This window comes from Triticum aestivum, chromosome 5D (genome assembly GCF_018294505.1).
Source record: "Triticum aestivum cultivar Chinese Spring chromosome 5D, IWGSC CS RefSeq v2.1, whole genome shotgun sequence".
Lineage (NCBI taxonomy): Eukaryota > Viridiplantae > Streptophyta > Magnoliopsida > Poales > Poaceae > Triticum > Triticum aestivum.
In genome coordinates, this window is record NC_057808.1 from 522,527,243 (window position 1) to 522,553,623 (window position 26,381).

General features: G+C 48.3%; 1 protein-coding gene across 1 annotated transcript; it reads left to right on the top strand.

Annotated features, from left to right (window-relative positions):
- Positions 1-14,612: 14,612 nt before the first annotated feature.
- LOC100859938 (NAC domain-containing protein 2) lies at positions 14,613-16,219 on the top strand. Its single transcript, XM_044543929.1, has 2 exons — positions 14,613-15,228; positions 15,356-16,219. Exons 1-2 carry the CDS (start codon positions 14,749-14,751, stop codon positions 15,857-15,859), a joined length of 984 nt encoding a protein of 327 aa, XP_044399864.1. The 5' UTR covers positions 14,613-14,748; the 3' UTR covers positions 15,860-16,219.
- Positions 16,220-26,381: the final 10,162 nt, after the last annotated feature.

The following is a 26,381-nucleotide window of genomic DNA, read 5'->3' on the forward strand; positions in this document are numbered from 1 at the left end:
TTCAATTTTATACACAATTGTCTTAGCGTATCATTGCACCTTACAAGGTTTAAAAGAGAGGAGTGGTGTTCCTTTGATCTTGACCCGTAATCTAGTTCCGTGCTGGACTTGCCCACACAACGTTACAATTGCCTGTTTGTCTGTTCTCAGTTGTTTTGTGATATGAATGATGTCATACTATGCTTACCGTATTATAAACTTCGTCTCTTTATCCTTAGCCCGCAATACAATGTGAAGAAATAGACAATACATTAGCGATGGTACATGGTCATATGTTTGGAACCTGGTTTTATTATGTACTTTGCAATAAAATACAACTAATATTTTACATGGGTTCACCAGAATAAGTTCTGTATATAGACCAAAGCTATTTTGTTTGGTTTTGCTGCCTCCTTAATATCTTCTGTTCTGGTACTACTAATGTAAAACCTCAACTTTTCAGCAAGCTATGGAAAAAATGGTGGAACCGCCACCTTCTGAAGGTGGCGAGGCAACTATAACCGCAATGTCAGCTCTTGCTGCAGTGGGTCAGTACCTGTCCACTAACAGTGCCAAAAGCACGTTCCTGCGTAATACTGGGTTGGTTGTTAAGGCAATATCGTCCAAACTGCCTCATGATCAAGATATGCAAGCTCAAAGCAATGTTGTATCTGCGCTCCAGACACAAGTCCATTCCCTAACAGAGACCCTTTGTGAAACAAGGAGAAACATTTCTCAATGTCGTCAAGATATGCACGGTTTTGAAACCAGACTATCAGACAATTTCTATGTTGTTCAGGGGCCTAGGGGAAATGAAGGCGAGGGTTATGGTGCTCCATCAGACAATACAGCATGAAAACGTAACAGTCAGGTCAAATGAACTGAGCTTCTGAACTTCTGGTGGTGCATTTATCTGCTAGACTGTTAAGTTTTATGCCAACCTTCCTTTTGTTATATAGTTGTAATTTGTTTTGGTGCGATACAAAATTTATTCTTAACGTGCAGCCACCGGCTGAAGAAAACAGCAAGCCATTTTTGTATAGTGTAGGGTGTTCCCTATATTTGCACTGGTGGCGATCTTTGATGCCGAGTGGATGTAAACTATGCAATCGCCTTAATAGCCTAGCGTTAGTTTCGGCCTTATTTATTTCCTAGTCTTCTTTTTCCCTAGTTTGCTACTGGCCGCAACTACCATGGGCCATATACGGGCCGCAGGATCCATGGGTCTCCTACGGGCCGTCGATAAATGGGCCTGTAATCGGTGGGCCTCGGGCCGTCGGATAAATGGGTCTACATGGGCCGTAATCGGGCTTAATTGGTATCGGCCCAGCATGGTAACAGGCCGTAGGACAGCAAAGGCTTAATTTTGTCACAGGCATAACGGGTTGTTAATGGGCCAGAATATAGGACGGGCTGGAAACGGTGCAACGGGTTAACAGGCCAGAAACGGGCCGACTCTTGCCATGGGCCGAATTTGGCCCATTAGGGTAACAGGCCAGTAACGGGCCAACTCTTGCCATGGGCCGAATTTGGCCCATTAGGGGAACATGCCAGTAACGGGCCGACTCTTGCCATGGGCCGAATTTGGCCCATTAGGGGAACATGCCAGTAACGGGCCGGAAGTAATCGAGGTCCGAAAAGGAGCCCAAGAACGTATGGGCCGTCAATAGGCCGAAAGCTAACACGGGCTGGAAACGGCCCATGTAAATCACGGGCCGTTAACAGGTATAAAGAAAATTACTGTTCATTATGGGCTAGAGTCACCGTGGGCCTGTAAAGGGCCGAAAGATACGAAGGCCTCATATGGGCCGAAAGACGTCGTGGGGCATACATGGGCCGAAAGTGAAATGGGCTGGTGTTATATTCGACGGCCCACATGAGGTTGTTGGGTCGATTTCCTTTAGGGCCTAACGGGCCGTAAAATGGGCTATTTGCGAAGAGACCGTTAACAGGCTTTTCTTGGGCCAGCCCGTTAACTTTTGACCAAGTCAAACGGGCCGGCTTTGTAAGCTAAATGGGCCAGTGGTGGGCCGTGGCACGTGTCGACATATCATAGGCGCCTATCTGACCCACTGACGAGCTGACACGTGTTTCGTCCGGCCAATAAGAATTTTACACGTGGAAATTTCCCATTGGTCGGGGCTGTTAACGGGTTATCGGATCCAAAACCCGACCCGATAGCTTAACGGCGTTCCGTTACGGTGGATGCCACGTGTCGGTCACCCTTGACGAAAGCACTTCTGTGACGCGCGATCTATCGTCATGAAAGTGGACACTTCCGTGATGATAATTTTGGTAATGTCATGGAACACTTCTACGACAGCACAGGTATGACTATCTTGATTCTGTCATAAAATCGTCATGGATGTACATGCATGACAAAAAACGCGACCTACTATGACAAACATGTATCATCACGGAAGTGTATTTTTTTGTAGTGGATGGCTCAGAATTAACTTATTAGGAGAAAAATCATCTGATCTCATTTATTACTGATCTTGAGAATTACAATATCTATTATCAAACTCCTCCACATTATGGTCAATACGTGCCACTAGTGCACGTGTTGAACTACGGTAACATCCATGGAGATGTCATGGTAAGATTTTATTATTATTACGACATCCGTGCATCTTTTGCATAAATTCTTCTAAAACTCAACTACATTGCTAACTACGAAGTTATTACTATGTTTTTCAACAGAATATCCCGAAGGATTGTGTGCCTCATCTAATGTTTCCGAATGGTCGCCTTGATGTTTTGAACTTACGCCAGGTCATCCGACGAATCACTCTTGTTCATACCAAATTTCTAAAACCGATGAAGACATGACAATCAAAGATTGGAAAAAATGTATGGTCTATTGTAGGGAGCTACTTGGAAGCAACATTGTGCGAAGTGCAAGCATTGGAGACAGGATAATGTCCATTCTCCATAATGGAGAGTCGGGGCCTATCATATTTTACCTAAGAGAAGTTAGTAGTTCCTATAAAAAAAGAGTAGGTCTTAGGTTCAATGTGTTATTATGTGTTACAATGTGTTAGCTAGAGTTGATGATGATGATCATGAGGAGTTGTTATATGACAATGAGGAGTTGTTAAGTGACAATGATGATTATGAGGAGTTGTTATATGACAATGATGTATTATAATGATAAATTGTTAATGAGATGATGATGATGATATGATGATTATGATGTAAAAACAATCTCTAAATTTCTACTGTATGAAAACTTGTATAATGATGTATGAATACGACATAAAAAGAAAAAGGAAATAGAATACGCAATAATAGTAGTAGCAATAATAGTAGTAGTGCGGGCACAAAGGCGCACTACTAAAAATTACCAGTAGCGCTTTTTTAAAAACACGCTACTACTAAGTACGTATAGCAGTAGCGTGTGTAAGGCCGCACTACTGCTAACCTTTAGCTGTATCGCCGTATCAGTACGTATAGCAGTAGAGTTTGGCCTTTAGTTAAAACAATGTGAAATAGTTTCACTACTCACGCCACCTGAAACACCACAGTGTAATGGTGTGTCCGAACATCGTAACCGTACTTTATTAGATATAGTGCGATATATGATGTCTCTTACCGATCTATCACTATCGTTTTTGGGGTTATGCATTAGAGACAGCTACATTCACGTTAAATAGGCACCATCAAAATCCGTTGAGACGACGCCTTATGAACTGTGGTTTGGCAAGAAACCAAAGTTGTCGTTTCTTAAAGTTTGGGGTTGAGATGCTTATGTGAAAAAGTTTCATCCTGATAAGCTCAAACCCAAATCGGAGAAATGTGTCTTAATAGGACACCCAAAGGAGACAATTGGGTACACCTTCTATCACAGATCCGAAGGCAAGACATTCGTTGCTTAGTATGGATCCTTTCCAGAGAAAGAGTTTCTCTCGAAAGAAGTGAGTGGGAGGAAAGTAGAACTTGATGAGGTAACTGTACCTGCTCCCTTATTGGAAAGTAGTTCATCACAGAAATCTGTTCCTGTGACTCCTACACCAATTAGTGAGGAAGTTAATGATGATGATCATGTAACTTCAGATCAAGTTACTACCAAACCTCGTAGGTAAACCAGAGTAAGATCCGCACCAGAGTGGTACGGTAATCCTGTTCTGGAGGTTATGTTACTAGACCATGATGAACCTACGAACTATGAAGAAGCGATGGTGAGCCCAGATTCCGCAAAATGGCTTGAGGCCATGAAATCTGAGATGAGATCCATGTATGAGAACAAAGTATGGACTTTGATTGACTTGCCCAATGATCGGCGAGCCATTGAGATTAAATGGATCTTCAAGAGGAAGACGGACGTTGATAGTAGTGTTACTATCTACAAAGCTAGAATTGTCGGAAAAAGGTTTTTGACAAAGTTCAAGGTGTTGACTACGATGAGAGTTTCTCACTCGTATCTATGCTTAAGTCTGTCTGAATCATGTTAGCAATTGCCGCATTTTATGAAATCTGGCAAATGGATAAACAAAACTACATTCCTTAATGGATTTATTAAAGAAGAGTTGTATATGATGCAACCAGGAGGTTTTGTCAATCCTAAAAGTGCTAACAAAATATGCAAGCTCCAGCGATCAATCTATGGACTGGTGCAAGCATCTCGGAGTTGGAATATACACTTTGATAAGTTGATCAAAGGATACAGACTTGCGGTGAAGCATGTATTTACAAGAAAGTGAGTGGGAGCACTACAACATTTCTGATAAGTATATATGAATGACATATTGTTGATCGGAAATAATGTAGAATTATTCTGCAAAGCATAAAGGAGTGTTTGAAAGGAGTTTTTCATAGAAAGACCTCGGTGAAGCTGCTTACATATTGAGCATCAAGATCTATAGAGATAGATGAAGACGCTTGATGAGTTTTTCAATGAGTACATACCTTAACAAGATTTTGAAATAGTTCAAAATAGAACAGTCAAAGAAAGAGTTCTTGCCTGTGTTACAAGGTGTGAAATTGAGTAAAGACTCAAAGCCCGACCACGGCAAAAGATAGAAAGAGAATGAAAGTCATTCCCTATGCCTTGGCCATAGGTTCTATAAAGTATGCCATGCTGTGTACCAGATCTATTGTATACCCTACACTGATTTTGGCAAGGGAGTACAATAGTGATCTAGGAGTAGATCACTGGACAGCGGTCAAAATTATCCTTAGTGGAATAAGGATATGTTTCTCGATTATGGAAGTGACAAAAGGTTCGTCGTAAAGGGTTACGTCGATGCAAGTTTTGACACTAATCTAGATGACTCTAAGTCTCGGTCTAGATACATATTGAAAGTGGGAGCAATTAGCTAAGAGTAGCTCCGTGCAGAGCATTGTAAACATAGAAATTTGCAAAATACTTACGAATCTGAATGTGACAGACCCGTTGACTAAAATTATCTCACAAACAAAACATGATCACACCTTAGTACTCTTTGGGTGTTAATCACATAGCGATGTGAACTAGATTATTGACTTTAGTAAACCCTTTGAGTGTTGGTCACATAGAGATGTGAACTATGGGTGTTAATCACATGGTGATGTGAATTATTGATGTTAAATCACATGGCGATGTGAACTAGATTATTGACTCTAGTGCAAGTGGGAGACTGAAGGAAATATGCCCTAGAGGCAATAATAAAGTATTATATATTTCCTTATATCATGATAAATGTTTATTATTCATGCTAGAATTGTATTAACCGGAAACATAATACATGTGTGAATACATAGACAAACAGAGTGTCACTAGTATGCCTCTACTTGACTAGCTCGTTAATCAAAGATGGTTATGTTTCCTAGCCATAGACATGAGTTGTCATTTGATTAACGGGGTCACCTCATTAGGAGAATGACGTGATTGACATGACCCATTCCGTTAGCTTAGCACCCGATCGTTTAGTATGTTGCTATTGCTTTCTTCATGACTTATACATGTTCCTATGACTATGAGATTATGCAACTCCCGTTTACCGGGGGAACACTTTGTGTGCTACCAAACGTCACAACGTAACTGGGTGATTATGAAGGTGCTCTACAGGTGTCTCCAAAGGTACTTGTTGGGTTGGCGTATTTCGAGATTAGGATTTGTCACTCCGATTGTCAGAGAGGTATCTCTGGGCCCACTCGGTAATGCACATCACTATAAGCCTTGCAAGCATTGTGACTAATGAGTTAGTTGCGGGATGATGTATTACGGAACGAGTAAAGAGACTTGCCGGTAACGAGATTGAACTAGGTATCGAGATACCGACGATCAAATCTCGGGCAAGTAACATACCGGTGACAAAGGGAACAACGTATGTTGTTATGCGGTCTGACCGATAAAGATCTTCGTAGAATATGTGGGAGCCAATATGGGCATCCAGGTCCCGCTATTGGTTATTGACCGGAGACGTGTCTCGGTCATGTCTACATAGTTGTCGAACCCGTAGGGTCCGCACGCTTAACGTTACGATGACAGTTTTATTGAGTTTTGATGTACCGAAGGAGTTCGGAGTCCCGGATGAGATCGGGGACATGACGAGGAGTCTCGAAATGGCCGAGACGTAAAGATCGATATATTGGACGACTATATTCGGACTTCGGAAAGGTTCCGAGTGATTCGGGTATTTTTCGGAGTATCGAAGAGTTACGGGAATTCGTATTGGGCCTTAATGGGCCATACGGGAAAGGAGAGAAAGGCCTCAAAAGGTGGTCGCGCCCCTCCCCATGATCTGGTCCGAATTGGACTAGGGAAGGGGGGCGCCCCCTTCCTTCTTTCTCCTTCCCCCTTCCCTTCTCCTACTCCCACAAGGAAAGGAGGATTCCTACTCCCGGTGGGAGTAGGACTCCCCCCTTTGGCGCGCCTCTCCCCTTGGCCGGCTGCCTCCCCCTTGCTCCTTTATATACGGGGGCAGGGGGGCACCCCAGAGACACAACAATTGATCCTTGAGATCTCTTAGCCGTGTGCGATGCCCCCCTCCACCATATTACACCTTGATAATACCGTCGCGGAGCTTAGGCGAAGCCCTGCGTCGGTGGAACATCATCATCGTCACCACGTCGTCGTGCTGACGAAACTCTCCCTCAACCCTCGGCTGGATCGGAGTTCGAGGGACGTTATCGAGCTGAACGTGTGTAGAACTCGGAGGTGCCGTACGTTTGGTACTTGATCGGTCGGATCGTGAAGACGTACGACTACATCAACCGCGTTGTGATAACGCTTCCGCTGTCGGTCTACGAGGGTACGTGGACAACACTCTCCCCTCTCGTTGCTATGCATCACCATGATCTTGCGTGTGCGTAGTAAATTTTTGAAATTACTACGTTCCCCAACAAAACTGTATGCACTGTAAGGGACATGTTGATGGTTGCACTGTCATACTTGAAGCTGTGGCATCACAAGATCTCTGGATTTGGTACTCTTTTTTCGGCATGGCAGGTTCTCGGAATGACATCAACATACTTCTGCGCTCTCTGGTGTTCTCGAGGCAGGAAGGCAATGCCCCAAAGGTGAACTATGAGATCAATATGGCCGCCAATACAGCAAGGGGTACTACTAGCTGATGATAGCTATCCTCCGTGGTCTCCATTTATGGACACAATCTCCTAGCCCCATGGAGAGAAGTGGGCTAGGTTGGCACAAGAACAAGATAGTGCTAGGAAGAAGGTGGAGTGTACTTTTGGTGCACTCCAATCTCGATGTGCTATTTGTTCGGTACCATGCTAGAACATGGAGCCTTGAGACTATGTGAGATGTGATGACCACTTGTGTGGTCATGCACAAAATGATCATAGAGAATGAGTGTGATGACAACATATATGACCAAGGGTGGTATTACCTGAGTGAAAACGTTGAGCCTGAGAGTGAGGCGGCAACGTTTGCACTGTTCATCAATTTCATCATAAAATACGTGATCGGACAACTCACATTCAACTTCAAAATGGTTTGGTTGAGCATATGTGGACTCACATAGAAATCAATAATTGTATCTGCTCTTCTTATAAATTTATTTGCCACAATTTTAAATTTATTTTATTGCAAACTATCTGACTTTTGTTTTTTTGGTTGTAAACCATGTAAATACAATACAATGAGATTTGGTACAAATTTATCCAAGGACATGGCGCATAATAAAGGAAGTGATATAAAATGGAGCAAAAAAATGTACCGTGTCCTACTGCGACATTTCATCGGACAGGACCTAGGTGGATCGGGCGTCACCGGCTCCCGTTCTTGTTCATGCCCCATTGGAGTTGCAACGAGTCGCACACCATCGCCGACCCCCCTCCGCCCCCCCCCCCCGGGGGGGGGGGGTTGTGTAAATCCATCTGAATCATCCATCCGGCCGTCGGATTGTCGTTGGTCACAGCCGGGGCAGGTGGTGCTTCCTCCTCAATGGCAGGGCGGCGCGTGTGGGGCAGGCGGGCACAGCACAGACACGTCCTCCTTGGCCGAAATTGTCATCGTTGCCGCTCCCTTAGGACGACAGCGCTCTCCGCCCTGCAGCTCACTCCCACGGACGACGCCGGCGGGTGAGGGCTGCGGCGCGAATAGGGGAGCAAGGATGGAGGACAGTGAAGACTCATACGTGGGAGGTGGGCGGTTGTAGATGCTCAAGTGAGTTTGAGAAGCCGGATTTTTTGACCGATCACTAATCAGATCATCCATCCGGATGTACATGGGACGTTTGAGGAGCCGGATTGTAGATGCTCTTAAGTGAGTTTGAGAAGGGAGGAGCCTTGAACATGTTCAGGGTAAGGAATGCGCATGGTCTCACTTTCACTCCAATTCACTGCAGCAACGACGGGGGCCGGATATTGGGATATGCGATGCTGCTGGATCGGACCGGCGCAGTGCAGTGCACCGCCGACCGGCCGACCTGAACAAAATCCCGTGCCGATACCTGCATATACAGTTATGCATCATTGCGGTCTCGAGGAACACATGGTCCTCGCTTTGTACCCCCGTGCGTCCACCGCCGCTGATCGATCCTTTTCTACGAACCACACTTATAATTTCGCCGCAGCAGAAAAGTGATTGTGGCCACTTTCCTATACTCTCCAGCCCACTCGATGCCGCCATAGGTGATTTGGTAGCTACTCTAGGTAGCTAGGGTGTCAATTTCGTCGCTAATCACTTTTACCACAGCAAACTGATTGCTCCTGCCTAAAAATGTCAGATATTTGTTGCCTAGCCATGGATCTAGCAAGGTACCACTAGCAGGCGCGCCAGAGGCACATGGGCTCAGAGTACTTCACTCTCGACACTAGTCAGTGGGCATCTAGCTAGGCATTTATGGGAATGAGGATATTCGTATCATGCGAAAAGCGTCCACACACACACCCCAATCGTGTGGACAATTTTCATGTTTTCACCTTTTTCTAATAGTTGTTTCAGATCTGACTCTAGTTTATAAAAATATTAGGATCTGACCCTTTTCCTACCGCCAGAGTCCTTGGCGGTAGGGTATAACAGCCTACTGCTAAGGTCTCTGGTGGTAGGTAACTTATCCACATCAGCAGCACGGACCCTTACCGGCAAACACAGTGGCGGTAACCTATATAACCCTACCGCTAAGGTGTTCGGCGATTGGTACGAATACACACTGTGTCTGATACTTAAAAAAAATTGCGGCAGGACATGCAACCCTACCGCAAGAGACCTTGGCGGTAGGAAAATGGTCAGATCCCGAAATTTGTGTAAACTAGAGTCAAATTTGGATCAACTTGTGGAAAAGAGTCAAAACACGAAAATTGTCCCCATCGTGTATCATCGACTTCTCAAGATCCCTCAGGCGTACGTACGCACTGCAACTGTAAAAAGAAAACACGGTCGGTAGGCAGGTGGGCAGTGGCCGCGCGACCACGGCCGCAGCCACGCACGCGCGCACGCCGAGCCGATCCTCCGGCCCTGCGTACGTGTCCCGCCCGCGCGCGGTCGACATGCGAGACAGCGACGGCAACCGAAGTACGTACGGATGAGGGATCACACGACAGACGAGACTCCAAACCAACCGGAGCGAGCGGTCGTGACCACGTCGCGGCCCGGGCGCGGAGCCACGCGCCCTGTCACGCCATGGCACCTGCTGCCGCACGTAGCACGTACGCGTCCTCGGCCGGGGCATTCGCGTGCGACGCGAGGTCCACCGTCGGCACCCGTGTCGACGATCCCCTGCCGTCTGCCGGCGGCGCCTCTCCCGTGGCGCCACGCGCCGGCTCGTGATTCGGGGCCATGCGATCATTGCGGGAAAGCTGGGAGAGCGTGCTCAACTCTTTTCGGCAGGCATGTGTCCGGGCATCTGGGCTGGTTGCGATCCGGTCCTTCGCTTGGCCTCCACGTGTGCGGCGCGTACCGGCCGAATCAACCAATCAAACAGTCCGTGGCGTGGGCGGAAAAGAGTACGTAAAATATGTGCGAGAGGATAAGCGCTGGCCGCCGGAGAAGCGGCGGGGCAGCGGGCGAATCTTCTGGACGAATGCCGAGCTCGCATCCGCGGTGATGGCGACGGCACGAGCAGATGGGACGGTGATGATTCGTCGGGGCCGTTGGCCGTTTCCTGGCGCGCCATCATTACATGGTCATGGTGGAAGATCCTCTTCGCAAAGGGAGTTGGAAAAAGTTCATTTTACAGTCGAACAAGTGACGGTTGTTACCACTTCCGGAGGAGTTTGCCGCTCCTTATTTGTTGGCAAATTCTAGAGCCGTGAACGAGTTGCACCGAATAACCGAAAATTAAGGTAGTTTGCATCGAGAACTGACCCTCCCGTAAAGTGACCTAGGTTTACATCAAGGTAAGGTGTGATCTTCATTTGTTGCTTCACTTCACTTCACCTCACTCTAGCTACTCAGCTACTGTAGCCACCCACGTACGTCGGTAGGTGCACATGCATCATCGCGTTGCGCGCCCGAGGAACACATGGTCCTCGCCTGCCGTACCAGGCACGCGCGTGCGTGCGTCCACCGCCGCGGGCGGCGCAGCCACGCACCACCGATCCTATCCCCAGTCCCCCGTGTCGCGAGGCCCAGGATCCGTACGTCTCGCTCGCGGTCGGTCGACATGAGAGACAACGACGCCCCGCCACCGCGCGCCACGCAGCCAACGGAGGAGCGAGGCCACGGAGCCACGCGCCCTCGCCGCCGGGGCACACGTCGTCGGCCGAGGCCTACCTATGCGCGCGCGGCGCGTCGAGCGGCGCGCGAGACCGATCGGTCGATCGTCACGCGTCTTTCCACGAGCTGGGACTCGAGTCCAGCGCTGCCGCCACGGGCCGGCGCGCGATTTGTGCTCGGACGATCGATCACCGCGCCTGTACAGTGACAGAGCTGGGGAAGCGTGCTCCGCGGCTTTTCGGCGGGCATGTGTCCGGTCACCATGCCGCCAGATGCGACCGGGCGGTTGGCCGAATTAAGCAAGCAAGCGAACAGTGGCGTGGGCAACAAAAATGCGTCGTGGTAGTAGAATATGTGAGGCGGCGAGAGGATAAGCACCGGCCGCCGGAGAAGCGGCGAGGCAGCGGGCGAATCTTCCCGACGAACGCCGAGCTCGCTCGCATGCGGCCGCGGTGACCGCGACGGGAGCCGTCGTCCGTTTCTGGCGCTGCCGTCAGTGCTAGCGCGGTCACCTGCACAAGAAATGGAGGAAAAAGCAGCCCGTTTCACGGTCGAACGACCAGCTTGTGGTCGACTTCCGATCTTTACTAGTACTTGGGGATCGATCGACATCCGCCGGGGACCGAGACTGCACGTACGTAGCTGGCCGGCTAGTGGCTACAGCGTGTTACTATCTGGTAATTAACCATGCCTAAATTAAACGCGATGTGCAGCGAATAAAGGATAAAGATCTTGCCGATGAATGATCCCTTTCGTTGACAGCGCACACGATAAATATCGCCGCTTCACAGGTCGATGGTCGACCTTATCTGCGTGTGGTCAAATTGACTGTACCGGTGATGTGCGCATGCACTCGACGTTTGTTTCTGTGGACGACCGCCGATCACATCTTGATCTTTAGCTGGATTTCGTCGTGTGAGACAAAACACGCTAGTTGCATCCAAACTATCTTGGACGCGTTGGACGATGCGCTGGAGACTTCTTTGCAATCGCAAGGTGTTTGGTTTGGAGTCCAAATATTTGGACCCTCCCCTCGCAAATATATATTCGGACCCTCGTAACTGGCGAACGTAGGAGAGTGGCATTTTTTATTCTAAGAAGGTGACAGTTTTTTAGAGCGACATGGCATTTTTTTTTCAGATAATGTATTTTTCGTCTCCACTAAAACTACCATCTAATGACGTTTGGTTGCCACCCCTCTCACAGAGAACGTCAGTTGGGTAACATTACTGAAATACTTACGCGGCCAATCAGCTGCTATCTTTTACATTTTCCTTCTGACAAATTTCAAGAAGCATGTATACACGGTGCTTCTCCCTGTGCCCGCTTTTCATTTTGGCTTCTGATTTTTAAAATTTTATAATTTTTAACGAAAATTCTAAATTGAGTTTGTTTTCCTATTCTTGTTTATCTTGACCAGCGTTTTCAAATAAGGCTCGTTTTGAATATATTTTGACGACCTTTTAAAATATATGTTAAGTTTCAGTGCATAAACTTAGTATGAGCGAGCGATAAAAATTAACTATTTTGTGTCTAGGACCAATAAAAACTGCTTGAAATTATATCTACGAAACTGGTTGAAACTTGGCGGTTTTAGATGCAAAAACCGTAAGTTTCATAATTGAAACTAATTTTTTTTTAGAAATTTTCCTTTTTACTATGCCCTTATGCGGGATTAAACTGCTGTGCTAATCGTGAGGCAAAATGAGTGAGTGATAGGACTTGGCAGGGGAGTGCCCCAGCGCATTCCCGGTTGGGATTGATTGCAATATATTTTAGTGATTTGAGTGTATGAAGCATGCATTATTGAATTAATAATATATGATCTAAAACTAAAAATGAATATTATATATTGCATTTGATTATTGTGTAGTTTGAAAATATTTTAAATATAAGTGCCATAACATAATGAAAACCTTTTTTCATGTATGTTGTACGCCTGTTCCCCATGTCCCGCTGGCCATGAGCCACGGGAACTGAAGCTACCCGCCTTCGCGAAGCCAGCAAGCGGCTAATCGACCTTTCTGCGACCCGAGCGCCAGAGACCTCCCATGCTTTACACTTCCTCACTGCTGGCGGCAACCGCGGACATGCCGACTTCGTCGTTGTGACTGCTGGGCATGACCGAGGCGGAATCCTTGTCCTTGTTGTACACTTCATCCGCCGCCTGACCGATCTTCTTGAAGGAGGCTTCTAACTCTGTCAGATGGATGCGGTACCGCATACGGCCGCAACTTCAATGCCGTATTTCAATGCCGAAGCTCTCGGCCGACTCGCACCGGAAGTCACACGGGCGGCGCTCTCGGCCGCTCGCAGCTTCAATGCCGGAGCAACGTGAGAGGTCACGTCCGCTCCGGGTCGGCATGAATGCGGCACTGAACGCTCTGGAGTGGTGCTGGTCACTTCGAGAGGGGGGAGGAAGGGGGATGGCTCGAGTGAGAAAAGGGTTTTGATGGGCCAGGGTTGTCGGACGTTGCGTAGCAGTGGTCCGGTCGCCTGCGAAGCCAGCTCCCCGCCGTTTGCTTCCGACTTGTGGAAAAATTAACGGTCGAACCGCCAGACTGCGTTGGATGGCATAACGCACCTGTATTGCGAAGGGTCTGACGGTCCGCGTTAGAGATGCCGTAGGTTTATTTTGAAAAAATATTAGACATGAGCTATCTTTCCTAAATAAAAGAGTAGAAAATCATACACAGTAGATGCCCCATAAATAGCGAACCAATCTGTGGTTGGATGGTTAGAGGGATAGTGTTATCCCCAGCCCACCAGGGTTCAAGTCCTGGTGCTCGCATTATTCCTGAATTTATTTTAGGTTTTCCGGCGATGTGCTTTCAGTGGGAGGAGACGTTCCCGTCGACGACGAGGCGCCTACGGTGACTTCGTAAATTTGAAGATGACATGCCGGCTCAGCCTTTCGGAGGTGCTCATTGGATAGGGTGTGCGTGTGTGTTCATAAGGATGAGTATATGCGCGTATGTATGAGCGCTTGCGTCTATACTGATGTTAAAAAAATTGCCCGATAAGTAAATCAGAAGAAAACGATGGTGTAATTGGCCACATTTATTTTCTCACAATTTTGGTTTCGTACGATATCCCATAAATAAAACAGCTGCTGCCACGACATGCGTCCGGTTCAAAAAAAGAAATCAAAAAAAGGACAGGTGTAGACCCGAGCAGCAGCCACGCAGCCACAGTCCTCCCCACCTCTCGCCACGATCCGCGGCGGGCACAGCCACACACGCGCGTGCCGACCAGCTCCCCGCCGCACCGCACAACCGAGCGCCAGCTGAAGTCGGCCATGACGCAACCCCGACCCTACCCCGTGGGCTGTGGCCAACCAATCCCGCCGCCCGGATACGCCTGCCACTGCCACTGCCACTGCCACTGCACCTTCCCCGAAACCCCCCACCTCATCCCCATCCCCCCACACGTGCCCTTTTCCTCCCCAAGAAACCCTCCACGCAGCCGCCCCCTCCCCTCCGAACCTTCCAGACCGCTCCCGCACCCCCTCCCCTATTTATCCCCTCCCCCATCCCCCATTCACCACCACCATCACCACACCACACAGCTCGCTCACCACAATCTCAACAGCCATCGGAATCAACAGCAGCAGCAGCGGAGCGATCTCATCGACCAACTCTCTTCCAAGTTTCGATTCAACGGACATGGGGATGCCGGCGGTGAGGAGGAGGGAGAGGGACGCGGAGGCGGAGCTCAACCTGCCGCCGGGCTTCCGCTTCCACCCCACCGACGACGAGCTCGTGGAGCACTACCTGTGCCGCAAGGCGGCCGGCCAGCGCCTGCCCGTGCCCATCATCGCCGAGGTCGACCTCTACCGCTTCGACCCGTGGGCGCTCCCCGACCGCGCCCTCTTCGGCACCCGCGAGTGGTACTTCTTCACCCCGCGCGACCGCAAGTACCCCAACGGCTCCCGCCCCAACCGCGCCGCCGGCAACGGATACTGGAAGGCCACCGGCGCCGACAAGCCCGTCGCGCCCCGCGGTGGGAGGACCATGGGGATCAAGAAGGCCCTGGTGTTTTACGCCGGCAAGGCGCCCAAGGGGGTTAAGACCGACTGGATCATGCATGAGTACCGCCTCGCCGACGCCGGCCGCGCCGCCGCCAGCAAGAAGGGCTCGCTCAGGGTAAGTTACTATTGGTTGATTACTAGTAGTTGATTTGGTTGGGATTTCAGATCCCTGCTGCTTTGATTGATTGATTGATTGATTCGGTGCTGATTTTGATGATTCCGATCTGAATTTGTTTCTTCAGCTGGACGACTGGGTGCTCTGCCGGCTCTACAACAAGAAGAACGAGTGGGAGAAGATGCAGCTCCAGCAGCAGGGGGGAGAGGAGATGATGGTGGAGCCCAAGGAGGAGCACGCCGCGTCGGACATGGTGGTCACCTCGCACTCCCACTCGCAGTCCCAGTCGCACTCGCACTCCTGGGGCGAGGCGCGCACGCCCGAGTCGGAGATCGTCGACAACGACCCGTCGCTGTTCCAGCAGGCGGCGGCGTTCCAGGCCCAGAGCCCCGCCGCCGCGGCGGCGCACCAGGAGATGATGGCCACGCTGATGGTGCCCAAGAAGGAGGCGGCGGACGAGGCCGGCAGGAACGACCTGTTCGTGGACCTCAGCTACGACGACATCCAGAGCATGTACAACGGCCTCGACATGATGCCGCCAGGGGACGATCTGCTCTACTCGTCCCTCTTCGCCTCCCCAAGGGTCCGGGGGAGCCAGCCCGGCGCCGGCGGCATGCCGGCCCCGTTCTAAGCAGAGCCAAGACACAGACCGTCAGATACCGAGATCGACAGAAGTGGAACGGATGACTTCTTCGCCGCGAGCGAGCGAGATCGCGGCGCAGTGTAAATACAGCATAGGAAACGGGAGGGAGGTCGCGTCGTCGTGTCGAGAGAGCCGGCGTGGCGCGGGCGCCGGCGCCGGGGCGTGCCGTTGTACATGGAGAGCCCGGTGCCGGGGCCTGGCCGGCTGGGTTGATTCTTTTGTTCTTACTACTTTGTACTCTCAATGCGGATGTAGCTCTTTCTTCTCACTCCTCACTAGTAGAATCGACCGACCAAATACATATGTAGCTCTGTTTCTTCAGTAGAAATCAACCAAATTTTGCTGTTATGCTGCTGCTCTACCTTTTTTGTAGTCGGGCAGGATGAACTGCCCCATTTTTCAGTCAGTCTGATCTAATAATCCGCCCGTGTTTTGTTTGCCTGCCTGCTTGGACACACCAAGAACACTCCGGTTCTGCAGGTAGCTCTATGTAGCTCGAGCTCCGGACCGTCCACTCACTATGATCTCACAGGCAGTACTTTTACTGAGACTAGGCGGCAGTGACCTTACTACGAACAGCAACAAACACAACTTAAACTTCGACCAAAATAGAACCAGTGACAAGCCAGGCCCAGGAGGCAAACACAACATTGAAAATGAGGTAATTCATCCTGCCTGACATCAGAAATGTAGCAGCGTAGCCAGGCAGGGGCGAGAGACCGCGTACAAGAAGTGCAAGGGTAGTGACACGAGAGCTCAAATCTTGAGTAATATTGGATGATTTGGATAAATCGACACAGATCACGAAAAATTAGACTGATAGCAGGAAGAAAAATCATACTAAGATGTCGGAGGTGGCGAACTTATAAAAAAATTGTTTGGTTTTGAATATAGAGATAATGTGCATTTGGGTTGGGTAGTGATTTGTGGTCTGCCCAAGATCTAGTCTCTGATGAAGAGAACTTGAATCTCCAAAAACCTTTCTCCAAGTGCCATCATGGGGTCTTTCTTTTTTACTGGAGATTTTGGAGTAGAATGGTAGTACGCTTCATTTTCTTTGTCTTAATTTCTCTTACTTCTTTTTTTGAGAACTTGGTCCTCTCCTACCGACTTTAAACTAAAATGAACTAAGCGTCCGAAGGGTGTTACACAATCTTGCTCGATCATCGGATTTCTTTTTATCACATAGTAAGAATGGCCGTGGACTCTCGTCAAGTAAGGAAGTTGAGGAGAAATATTGGAAGGCAATCTGGGCAATCAAGGCCCCAAACAAAATGAACATAGTGATAGGTTGCTTTGGATCGCTTAGGCTAGGATTCCAGCAACAGTGGTGATAGGTATTACCTTTTCCATGTGGCTCGAGGAGCTCCCGGTGCCGGCCATGGCGCCGGTGCCGGAGATGGCAGAGGGTAGTGGCGGCGGTGCTTCCCGTCAGCACTGCACTAACCCTAGATCGGTAGGGGATGTAGGTGGGGTGTACGGCGTCGCGACAAACCTCGTGGTGCGAGCCGGCGTCCCCCACCTCTTTATATAGTGCAGGTGACAGGGGCCCGTCAACCATAGTGAGTTGAGCGCCCCCGATCAGGGCGCGGATCTAAGGGCCCGGTGGGCCGTTGGGCCCACACGGTGGAGATCATCCTAACATTCTCCCCCTTGATCTCAACTTTTACTTTTGACCTTATACTTTTACTTTACTCGTTTCATAACAGATCAGTACATAGAACATGTTTCATCGTCACAGCTCAATTGCCGATAGAATCAGACAGCCACAACGTACCTCTCTGTTTTGAAACAAATTCTTTAACCTTGGGCCCTTTATTGTCCGGAAATCTTAGACTATACCATAAAACCCATGTCGACTATACCATAAAACACACTGGGCGGTAAGCCTTTAATAAGCAGATCTGCAAATACTTGTCTATTGCTTTTATGCTTCAAGCATTTCTACATAATTCCGGACTTTCTCGTTTACAACGCATAACTCTGTGTCAGTGTGTTTGGCATCAACACTTGACTCGTTGTCATAGGAGAGAAAAACTTATAATGGTTATCGCTGTTGTCAACCATTATCAACTCCGGGTACAGGTCTCCTTAACCATTTTGCCTGTCCCTCAGCCTCATATCAAGCTATAAAATATCTTTGCATCACATTGATGATAATTGTTTCATTCTTTGGAGCTTTTCCACACAAAAACCTCCAAGTATGAAAGTTAGCGACAATTGTGGATTCCGCTATACATTTCACATGTCCTGTCTTTGTACTCACAATCTTTTGAGAGCACTTATTTCTTTCAGCATGAGGCCGATAGCTTTGACTCCATTCCAGCGATCTATATATGTACTGGACATTGCCAAAACAATCCGGATACGTGAATTGTGTCAGGGTAATATATTGAGCTTCCAACAGCTGAAGCATATGGTACCATATCCGTTTTCAATCTTTTCTCATCAACTTTTGGAACACCATAGTTTCCAGTTCCATTACCCTTGACTATAAGAACAGGCGTAGGTTTTCTCGCATGCATACTTTAGAGACCTTTGTTAGCATGTCCATGCGACATTCCTAATACCCCATTTTATTATTTTCTTGGTGAATCTCGATATTTATAACGAGAGACACTCCGAGAAATGCAATTTTGAACTTTGAGGACAAGAACTTCTTTTCCTCCTGCAGTCGAATTAACATCACTACTAACAAGCAGAATGTTATTCGCATGTACAAGATATAGGAAATAAAATTCCCATTCTATAACTTTATACAAACACAATTGTCCTCTCATTTTCTTTAACTCAAAACAACATTTGATTGCTTTAGTCCATAAAAGACTTCTTCAGCAGTATCCCCTGTGTTCTTTACTTTCATCTGATGTAACTCAGATCATAATATCTTTCATCTGATGTAACTCAGATCATGATGTGCTACCAACACTCATTGTAATCTATTCAGTGTAAAATGCGCAAAAAACCTTTCGATTTTAGTCGTGTTTTACACCTTTACATATTTCCTTTGGAGTCACATTGTCCTTGTAGACTCTTTACAGCCTACTGTTTTGGCTCCATTGGAAATTACTCATGAGTCCCGAACATCGTCAGAATTCACCAATTTCATTTCATCTCACATAGTCTCTTATCATTTAGATAAGCAGACACTTCTCAAAACTCGATTGAGCGCTTTAAATGAGGTGGGATCAACCTCCATTTGAATTTCACTAACATAGACTTTATAGTAATCAGAAGTATCTGATTTTCTCATTCCTTGAGACCATCTGTGTCTCAGGTACTGGCACTTCTTTCATATGGGGCTGTTGTTGCTCTGTTATTGCCAAGAGGCAAATTAATTGTAGTCTTTCACTTCCAAGAGGCAATAGGTTTTACAGGGACCTCCTGTTTAATCATTCCTCGTTTATAGAGCTAACAACGGGTGTTGTATAGGTCATACAACATGCTCCCCCAGATACAATCTATTTGAGTCTTAGGTATCTTCATACCATGCTCCCCCAGATTACTCCATCTTCACTAAGAATGGCGTATCATTAAACTTTATTATTTGGGTTTACTCTGTTAAAATTTTCTTCTTTATGGCACTTTAAACACTGTCTTAGTATTCCTTAGTCTGCTTTCGGAACTGTAAAAGATCCAGGAATACATCTATTTCTTTTCTTTAGGGGTATTATTATGATCGTCGTACTCCCCCAGATGATCACATTCTTCATTAATGGATATCTCATATTTCTTTCTCCCCCTCGAAATGTGGCAAGAACTTTTCTGCCACAATTTCGAAAAACCATTCACAACTCTTGTGAATTGAGGAAACTTTGAGTATCTACTTCATGTATCTGATTACTTCATATGTAATGAAGTTATCTGTTAACGGTATGGGAGTACTTTTTCCTTATTCCTCGTTCCATTTCAGAAACTCAAAATAGTTCTTTATCATTAGTACTTTTGCAAGTCACACTTGCATATCATTCTTATCTTTAGGTTCGTCTGTAACTTTTATTCTCTGTGGATTTATTGAGTGCTTAATGACCGTTGCACATAAGGTGTACGGTCGATACTAGGAAAGCATAATAGCTACTCCATACTTTTCTCCCAGAGTGGGACACATTAAACGCACATGAGTCATCATATCTTTCTCCTGTCACACAGGATAAGTCTTAGCCAAAATTTCTCCTGACGTATAGGACTTTTGACATAATACTATGTCAACTTTACCCAGTTACGCAGGTGTTTTCCCAGACCTTTCCCGCCATGCGGTTTCTTATCATAATCATCTTTTCCCGCTATGCGGGTAATTCCCTGTAAGGAACATAAATGCCAGAATTGGCTCTTTTGACTGCATATGCAATCATGAAATTCAGAAATAAATCCGAACACTCTTTGACACACATGCTTGATCCGACATTGGTCAAGTTAAACACGCATGTTGTTTGTTTCATCTCAAATCGTGTTGACTGAAAAATCTTCTTCATATAGAATACATGAAAGACATTCGTCAACCAAGACTCTCAATGATCTATTTGTTTTCTTTTCTTGGATTAATATCCAAGAATTCTTTCTTTTGAAGCCATTCTTTAGAGAGAACATACTCCCTCACGTTATGACCTTTCTTGGTCATCTTTCGGGTAACAAGTACCCAGCCATTCGCTTTCACGAATGAAAGCATGGAAAACTTTTAGTCTGAGAAAACTTAGCCAATAATCAACAATAATGAGCATAAAAAAATAACCCTACGTTGGTCTGGTTAAAAAAATATGCACATAAAACTTTTTAAAACTTTCTTTTTATACTCTAAATCACCGTTGTGGTAGAATTAGAATAAAACTCGTTCTTCTACATTAATTCCATATCACCGTTGGGCGGAAATGGAAATAATGCATATAACTCATAAACAATGTGATGATAGTATTTCTATTAAACAACTTTGCTAAGAAATAATCATCATCATCAACTTTATTGCAGCGGAAACAAGAAATATGCATTTCTCTAGTTCAAGAGCATTTCTTCATCTTCAACTGTTCTCTGAAAATTGATCACTTTGACACAAAATTTATCAGAGTTTAAGCTTTGAACATAAGACTCATAGAATTATAGTATTGTTATCATCAACGTTAGTCAGAAAATAACAATACCATATTTTAACTTTAAAACAAATATCTTTCTTTTGTCATAGCGGAAACTATCTGCATCTGATTTCACCCACAAGGGAAAAACAATGCTAAAAACAGTTCTTCCAATTAAATTTTCCCGTTGGTTCCAATTTAATTGGAGGATAAAACTTTTACCATGCAGCGAAAACTTTACAATATTCTATTCAGAAACAATTCTGTACTCTTTTACTCTCTAAGAAATTTTAACCGCTTGGTTAAAAAATGCATTAGAGAAGCAACAATTTAATCTTTTACTTTAGTTCTATTCACTTTTAAAAGAGCACTTTTATTTTCAATAATAAAACATGATCATGTTATTAACAACGTTGGTCATAAAAATAACATAATCATTTCATTTCAATAATTACTTTAATATGCTCTTTAAATATAATTTTATCTAAACTTTTATTTTCTTTGTAAAAGAGTAGTATTAATTGTTTACGCAGCGGAAAAACATGAATAAAAATTCATGAACTTTTTATTCTTTACAGAAACTTTTCTTTGACCAAATAAAAAAATTCATGAACTTTATTATTTTCTTTATAAAATTCATGAACATTTCTTTTTCTAAAAATAGAAATTTTTCATTTTCAGAAACTTTTTCCATTCACTTTTCTATTTTCTAAACGAAATTTTTTCTTTGAATAATTTTGTATAGCCAAACTGTATGAAATTTGTAAAAAAACTGGAAAAAAAACTATTAAAATGCAGAAAAACGGGCAGCTCAGCCGCGTTGCATTTCGGCCCAGCCCGCGGTTGTGGCCTCCCTTTCGGCCCAGCGGCAGCAGCCCAGCGCGCGCGAGCCGGCCTCTTTCTTCTTTCGGCCCAGAGGCCCGCAGCCAGCTAGGGTTGGCGTCGTGGCCGTCGGATCCGATCTGACGGTCCAGCGCGCCATTCGCTGGATCAAAACCAGCTGCGCCGGTCGACTGGGGCTGAACCCTAGTCCATTTTCTCCTCCCGCGCGGCGCTCATCCTCTCGCTCGCAGCGCTCTCTCTGGCTGGTCCGGCCACCGCGCGAGCCTTCATGCCGGCCGCCGGCGACGGAGTCCACTACCGCGCCGCGCGAGCCTGGCCACCTTGTCTTCCTTTCCCCTTTCCCTTCTTCTTTCTCTTCTTTTCCATCTCTGTCGAGGAAAAAAGGGCAGCGCCCTGATGGGCCGCTCCGGCCGCCGTGGACGGCGGCGAGGGCCACTGCGCCGCGCGAGCCGTTCCCCTTCCCTCTCTTCTTTCCATCCACCACCGCCCGAGCGCGAGCAGAGCCTCCTCTGCTCCCCTTCACGTGAGCGACGGCAGTTTCCAGATGCGGCGCCCCCGCTGACCCCTTTGCCGGCGTGCGCGAGCACCTCTAGGGTGAACGCGCCGCCGTCAAACGGCTCGTTGGTGGTGCCCTTTGCCCCAGTGGGGGTGTGTTCTTCGTCCGAACGGCTCGGCTTGCCGATGCCCGTCCGGATCGAGAGGAACGGCGCGTCCTTGCGGCGGCGCACTTTTCTTTGCCCTTCTTTTCCCCTCTTTTTCATTTTGGGGTTAGGGTTCTTTGGGGGAGGGGATTTCCTTTTCTTTTCTGTACCGAAAATCCTAAACCAATCTCTGGCTGATATCATTGATAGGTTGCTTTGGATCGCTTAGGCTAGGATTCCGGCAACAGTGGTGATAGGTATTACCTTTTCCATGTGGTTCGAGGAGCTCCCGGTGCCGGCCATGGCGCCGGTGCCGGAGATGGCAGAGGGTAGTGGTGGCGGTGCTTCCCGTCAGCACTGCACTAACCCTAGATCGGTAGGAGATGTAGGTGGGGTGTACGGCGTCGCGACGAACCTCGTGGTGCGAACCGGCGTCCCCCACCTCTTTATATAGTGCAGGTGACAGGGGCCCGTCAACCATAGTGGGTTGAGCGCCCCCGATCAGGGCGCGGATCTAAGGGCCCGGTGGGCCGTTGGGCCCACACGGTGGAGATCATCCTAACACATAGTGCTCTGGAGGTTCGCACACAACTGTCTCCCATCCGGACTTCAGTTATGCCATCGGAATATCCCCACAAATCCTGCTTGTGTGCATTGTGGGAGAGACGAGAGTATTGAGCATTGTTTGCTGTTCTGTCAGTTTGCTTCCGAGGTTTGGAACAAGGTCAAAAAACGGTTCGACATCCACCTATGTCGCAAGAACTTCCACTCAACGAAACAGTGGCTATTCGATTTCATTGAGAGAGCATCACCGGAGCAGTCCACTGTTTTGGCAATCACTGTATGGCATATTTGGGAAGCGAGGAATGCGGTAAGGAATGGTGAAGGTAATATCCATCCACACCGTGTTGCCTCAAAGATCCATGCTTATGTTGATTTGGTTCTGCTGCATCTCTTTAAGACTGTTGCGGGGCACAGTCGTGAGACACCATCAAGTTCATCGGTTAAATGGTCTCCGCCGCGGCCCGGATCAGTCCTTATTAACGTCGACGCAGCTATCTTCTCAAACCTGCACAAACTGGGAATTGGCATCCTGATTCGGAACCACAAAGGTGAATGCTTGGTCGCCTGCACCGAGCCACTTAAAGGGATGGTACAGCCAGAACTTGCTGAAAGCTGGGCGCTCCGTCAAGCTGTGATTCTCGCCCGTGATGAGGGACTGACCTCTGCCATTTTCGCTTCTGATTGCCTCTCCTTAGTACAACGAGTGAACTCTTCATCCATAGACAGGTCTGAAGTGGGTGTAGTAGTGTCAGATATTAAGCGTTTGGTTGCTTGTTTTTCTTCTGTTTCCTTCTGCCATGTCAAGAGGTCGTTGAATGCTGCTGCTCACATACTAGCTAGGGCCTGTGAGTTTGCTAGTTCAAAAGTTGTGTACTATTCTACTCCAGAATGTATCAGGCAAACTCTATGTAATGATGTATACTAATTAATAAAATGCAGCATTCTCTAAAAAAAAGGGTGTTACACAATGACATCAAGGTGAGGAAGGGGGAGAGGGTTAAGAGCATCTCCACTCGTTCGGCCCCCGGCGCAGCGGCCGGCGCTATTTCGAACCATCGCCCGACGCTTTTTAGGCCCTGGGGGTGATCTAGGTCCCAGTCACTCCCTCAGGGGCCGGCCCCAAGACGTTTAAATTCAAACTCCACATTTCCCGCTACCCAAAAAGCGCCACAAGTCCGGCGATCAGCGCCACAAGTCTGGCGATCACCATACCACACTTCAGCGATCAAATGACCTAAAAGTTCGGCGTTGAAAAGGCAGGACGCGTAGACAATTCATCAAATGGAGGCGCCGTCCAGCGGAGCGTTCAGCGGCGTCGGACTTGCAGGAATCGACGTGCGCGAGCTGGTCGGCGTCGGCGAGGCTTCGGTGCTTGGCGTCTCGGAGGCGTCGCTCGGGCTTGGCGACGGCGTTGGGGTTGGAGTGGGAGTTAGCGCCGCCGTCGATGTCATCTGGTTCTGGATGAGGCCACGCTCCGCCAGGTACCACGCCTTGACCTGCTCGTCCATCGTCGCCATGTCCGCTCCCCCCAAATTAGGAAAGCCAGGTCGGTGTTCCTCTTCTCCGCGGCGACATTGGTCCGGAGCAGGTCGAGCTTGACGGCGCTATTCTTCATCAACGCCGACCATCGCGCCTCCGATTTCTCTTCCCTCTTGGCGGCCCGGGTCTTGGCGTCGGCGATGCAATGCTCGATGGACTCTTGCAAACGCGCGGTAGCCGGCGCAACGTCCTTCGCCGACTTGGCCCGTTTGTTGCTGTCTGTCCGGGCGCCCGTCGGCCGCGCCCGGCGTCGGCGTGTCCGGCTTGTACGTCTTCTTGGCCTTGGCGAGGGTGCGCCGGACTTCCGCCCACTTCTCGCACTTCTCAATCCAGGAGAACACGTGGAGGTACTTGAAATTGTGGTCGGTGCCGCTGTCCTGCCGAAACATGGTGAACATCCGGACCATCTGCACCGTGGAACAAGTGTCGGCGACGCACACGGCGAAAATGAGCGAGAGACCGGCGGCATACCTGACCCTCGATGTTGGAGCCGCTCTCCGGGCGAGCCGCGATCTCCTCGACGATCCCATGCCATTTGTTGCACGCCGTTTGGATGAGCCCCCAATGGTACGCCATGGCCTTCGAGCCGCGCTGCATGTGGACGCCAGCGAAGTACGGGTCGACCAGTTTGCGCTCATCGAACTCCGACTTGATGCGCTCCCAGTACGTGTCGGCGCTCTGGTTCGTGCCGGTGATCGGGTCGAGGCAGGCGATCTTCCACACTTCGGCGAGGCACTCGTCTTCTTTGGACGTCCACTTCACGCGCGGCTCGCCGGTGCTGGCCGCACGCTTCTTCCTTTTCCCTTTCCTCGCAGGAGCAGGCGCCGACTCCTCCTCCTCCTCCTCCTCTGGCTCCTCCTCGCCATAGTCGAGCTCGTCGCCATTGAAGTCCATTGTATCTTCTTGGGCATTGAACCCGGGGGAGGAGGCGGCGGCCGAGCCGGTCGTGATGATGTCGTCCATGTCGGCCTCCGTCGCGTCGGGGTTGCCGAGATGCGACGATGAGCCTTGTGAGAAGAGCCCGCCACGGCGCAAAGGTGGCGTCGGGGAGGATGTGTAAGCCGGTGGGGAGTAGGTGTTCGGGGGGTACTGGACGCCGGCGAACACGGGTGAGGGCGTGCGCTGGGCGGGGTGGCCATGTGGAAAGGTGATGTTGGGGTTGAACCCACATCATGCGCGTCGCCGTCGGCGTAGCCAGGCGAGGGCGCGCAGCCCCAAGGAGACGCCGAGAAGCCAGCCGGCGACCCGACGCTCTGCTGGCTCAAGGGAGCGTGCGGGCCGTGGCCGCTGGGCGGATTCATCATCCCCGCGCGAGACGCCCCTGCCTGTTCTGCCACGTGATCCGTCTGCTCCGCCAAGGCAGCTGCCGCCGCCGCCGCCACCGCCCTGTCTCGGGCCTTCTTGGCATTGAGCATGTTCCGCCGGTCAGTGGTGATAGCCTCCCGACGCTGAACCTCCGCCTTCCAGTGGGCGTTTGACATGCCCGGGGGTTTGGACGGCGGTGAAGGAAATATGCCCTAGAGGCAATAATAAAGTTATTATTTATTTACTTATTTCATGATAAATGTTTATTATTCATGCTAGAATTGTATTAACCGTAAACTTAGTACATGTGTGAATACATAGACAAACAGAGTGTCACTAGTATGCCTCTACTTGACTAGCTCGTTGATCAAAGATGGTTAAGTTTCCTAGCCATTGACATGAGTTGTCATTTGATGAACGGGATCACATCATTAGAGAATGATTTGATTGACATGACCCATCCGTTAGCTTAACACTATGATCGTTTAGTTTGTTGCTATTGCTCTCTTCATAACTTATACATGTTCCTATGACTATGAGATTATGCAACTCCCG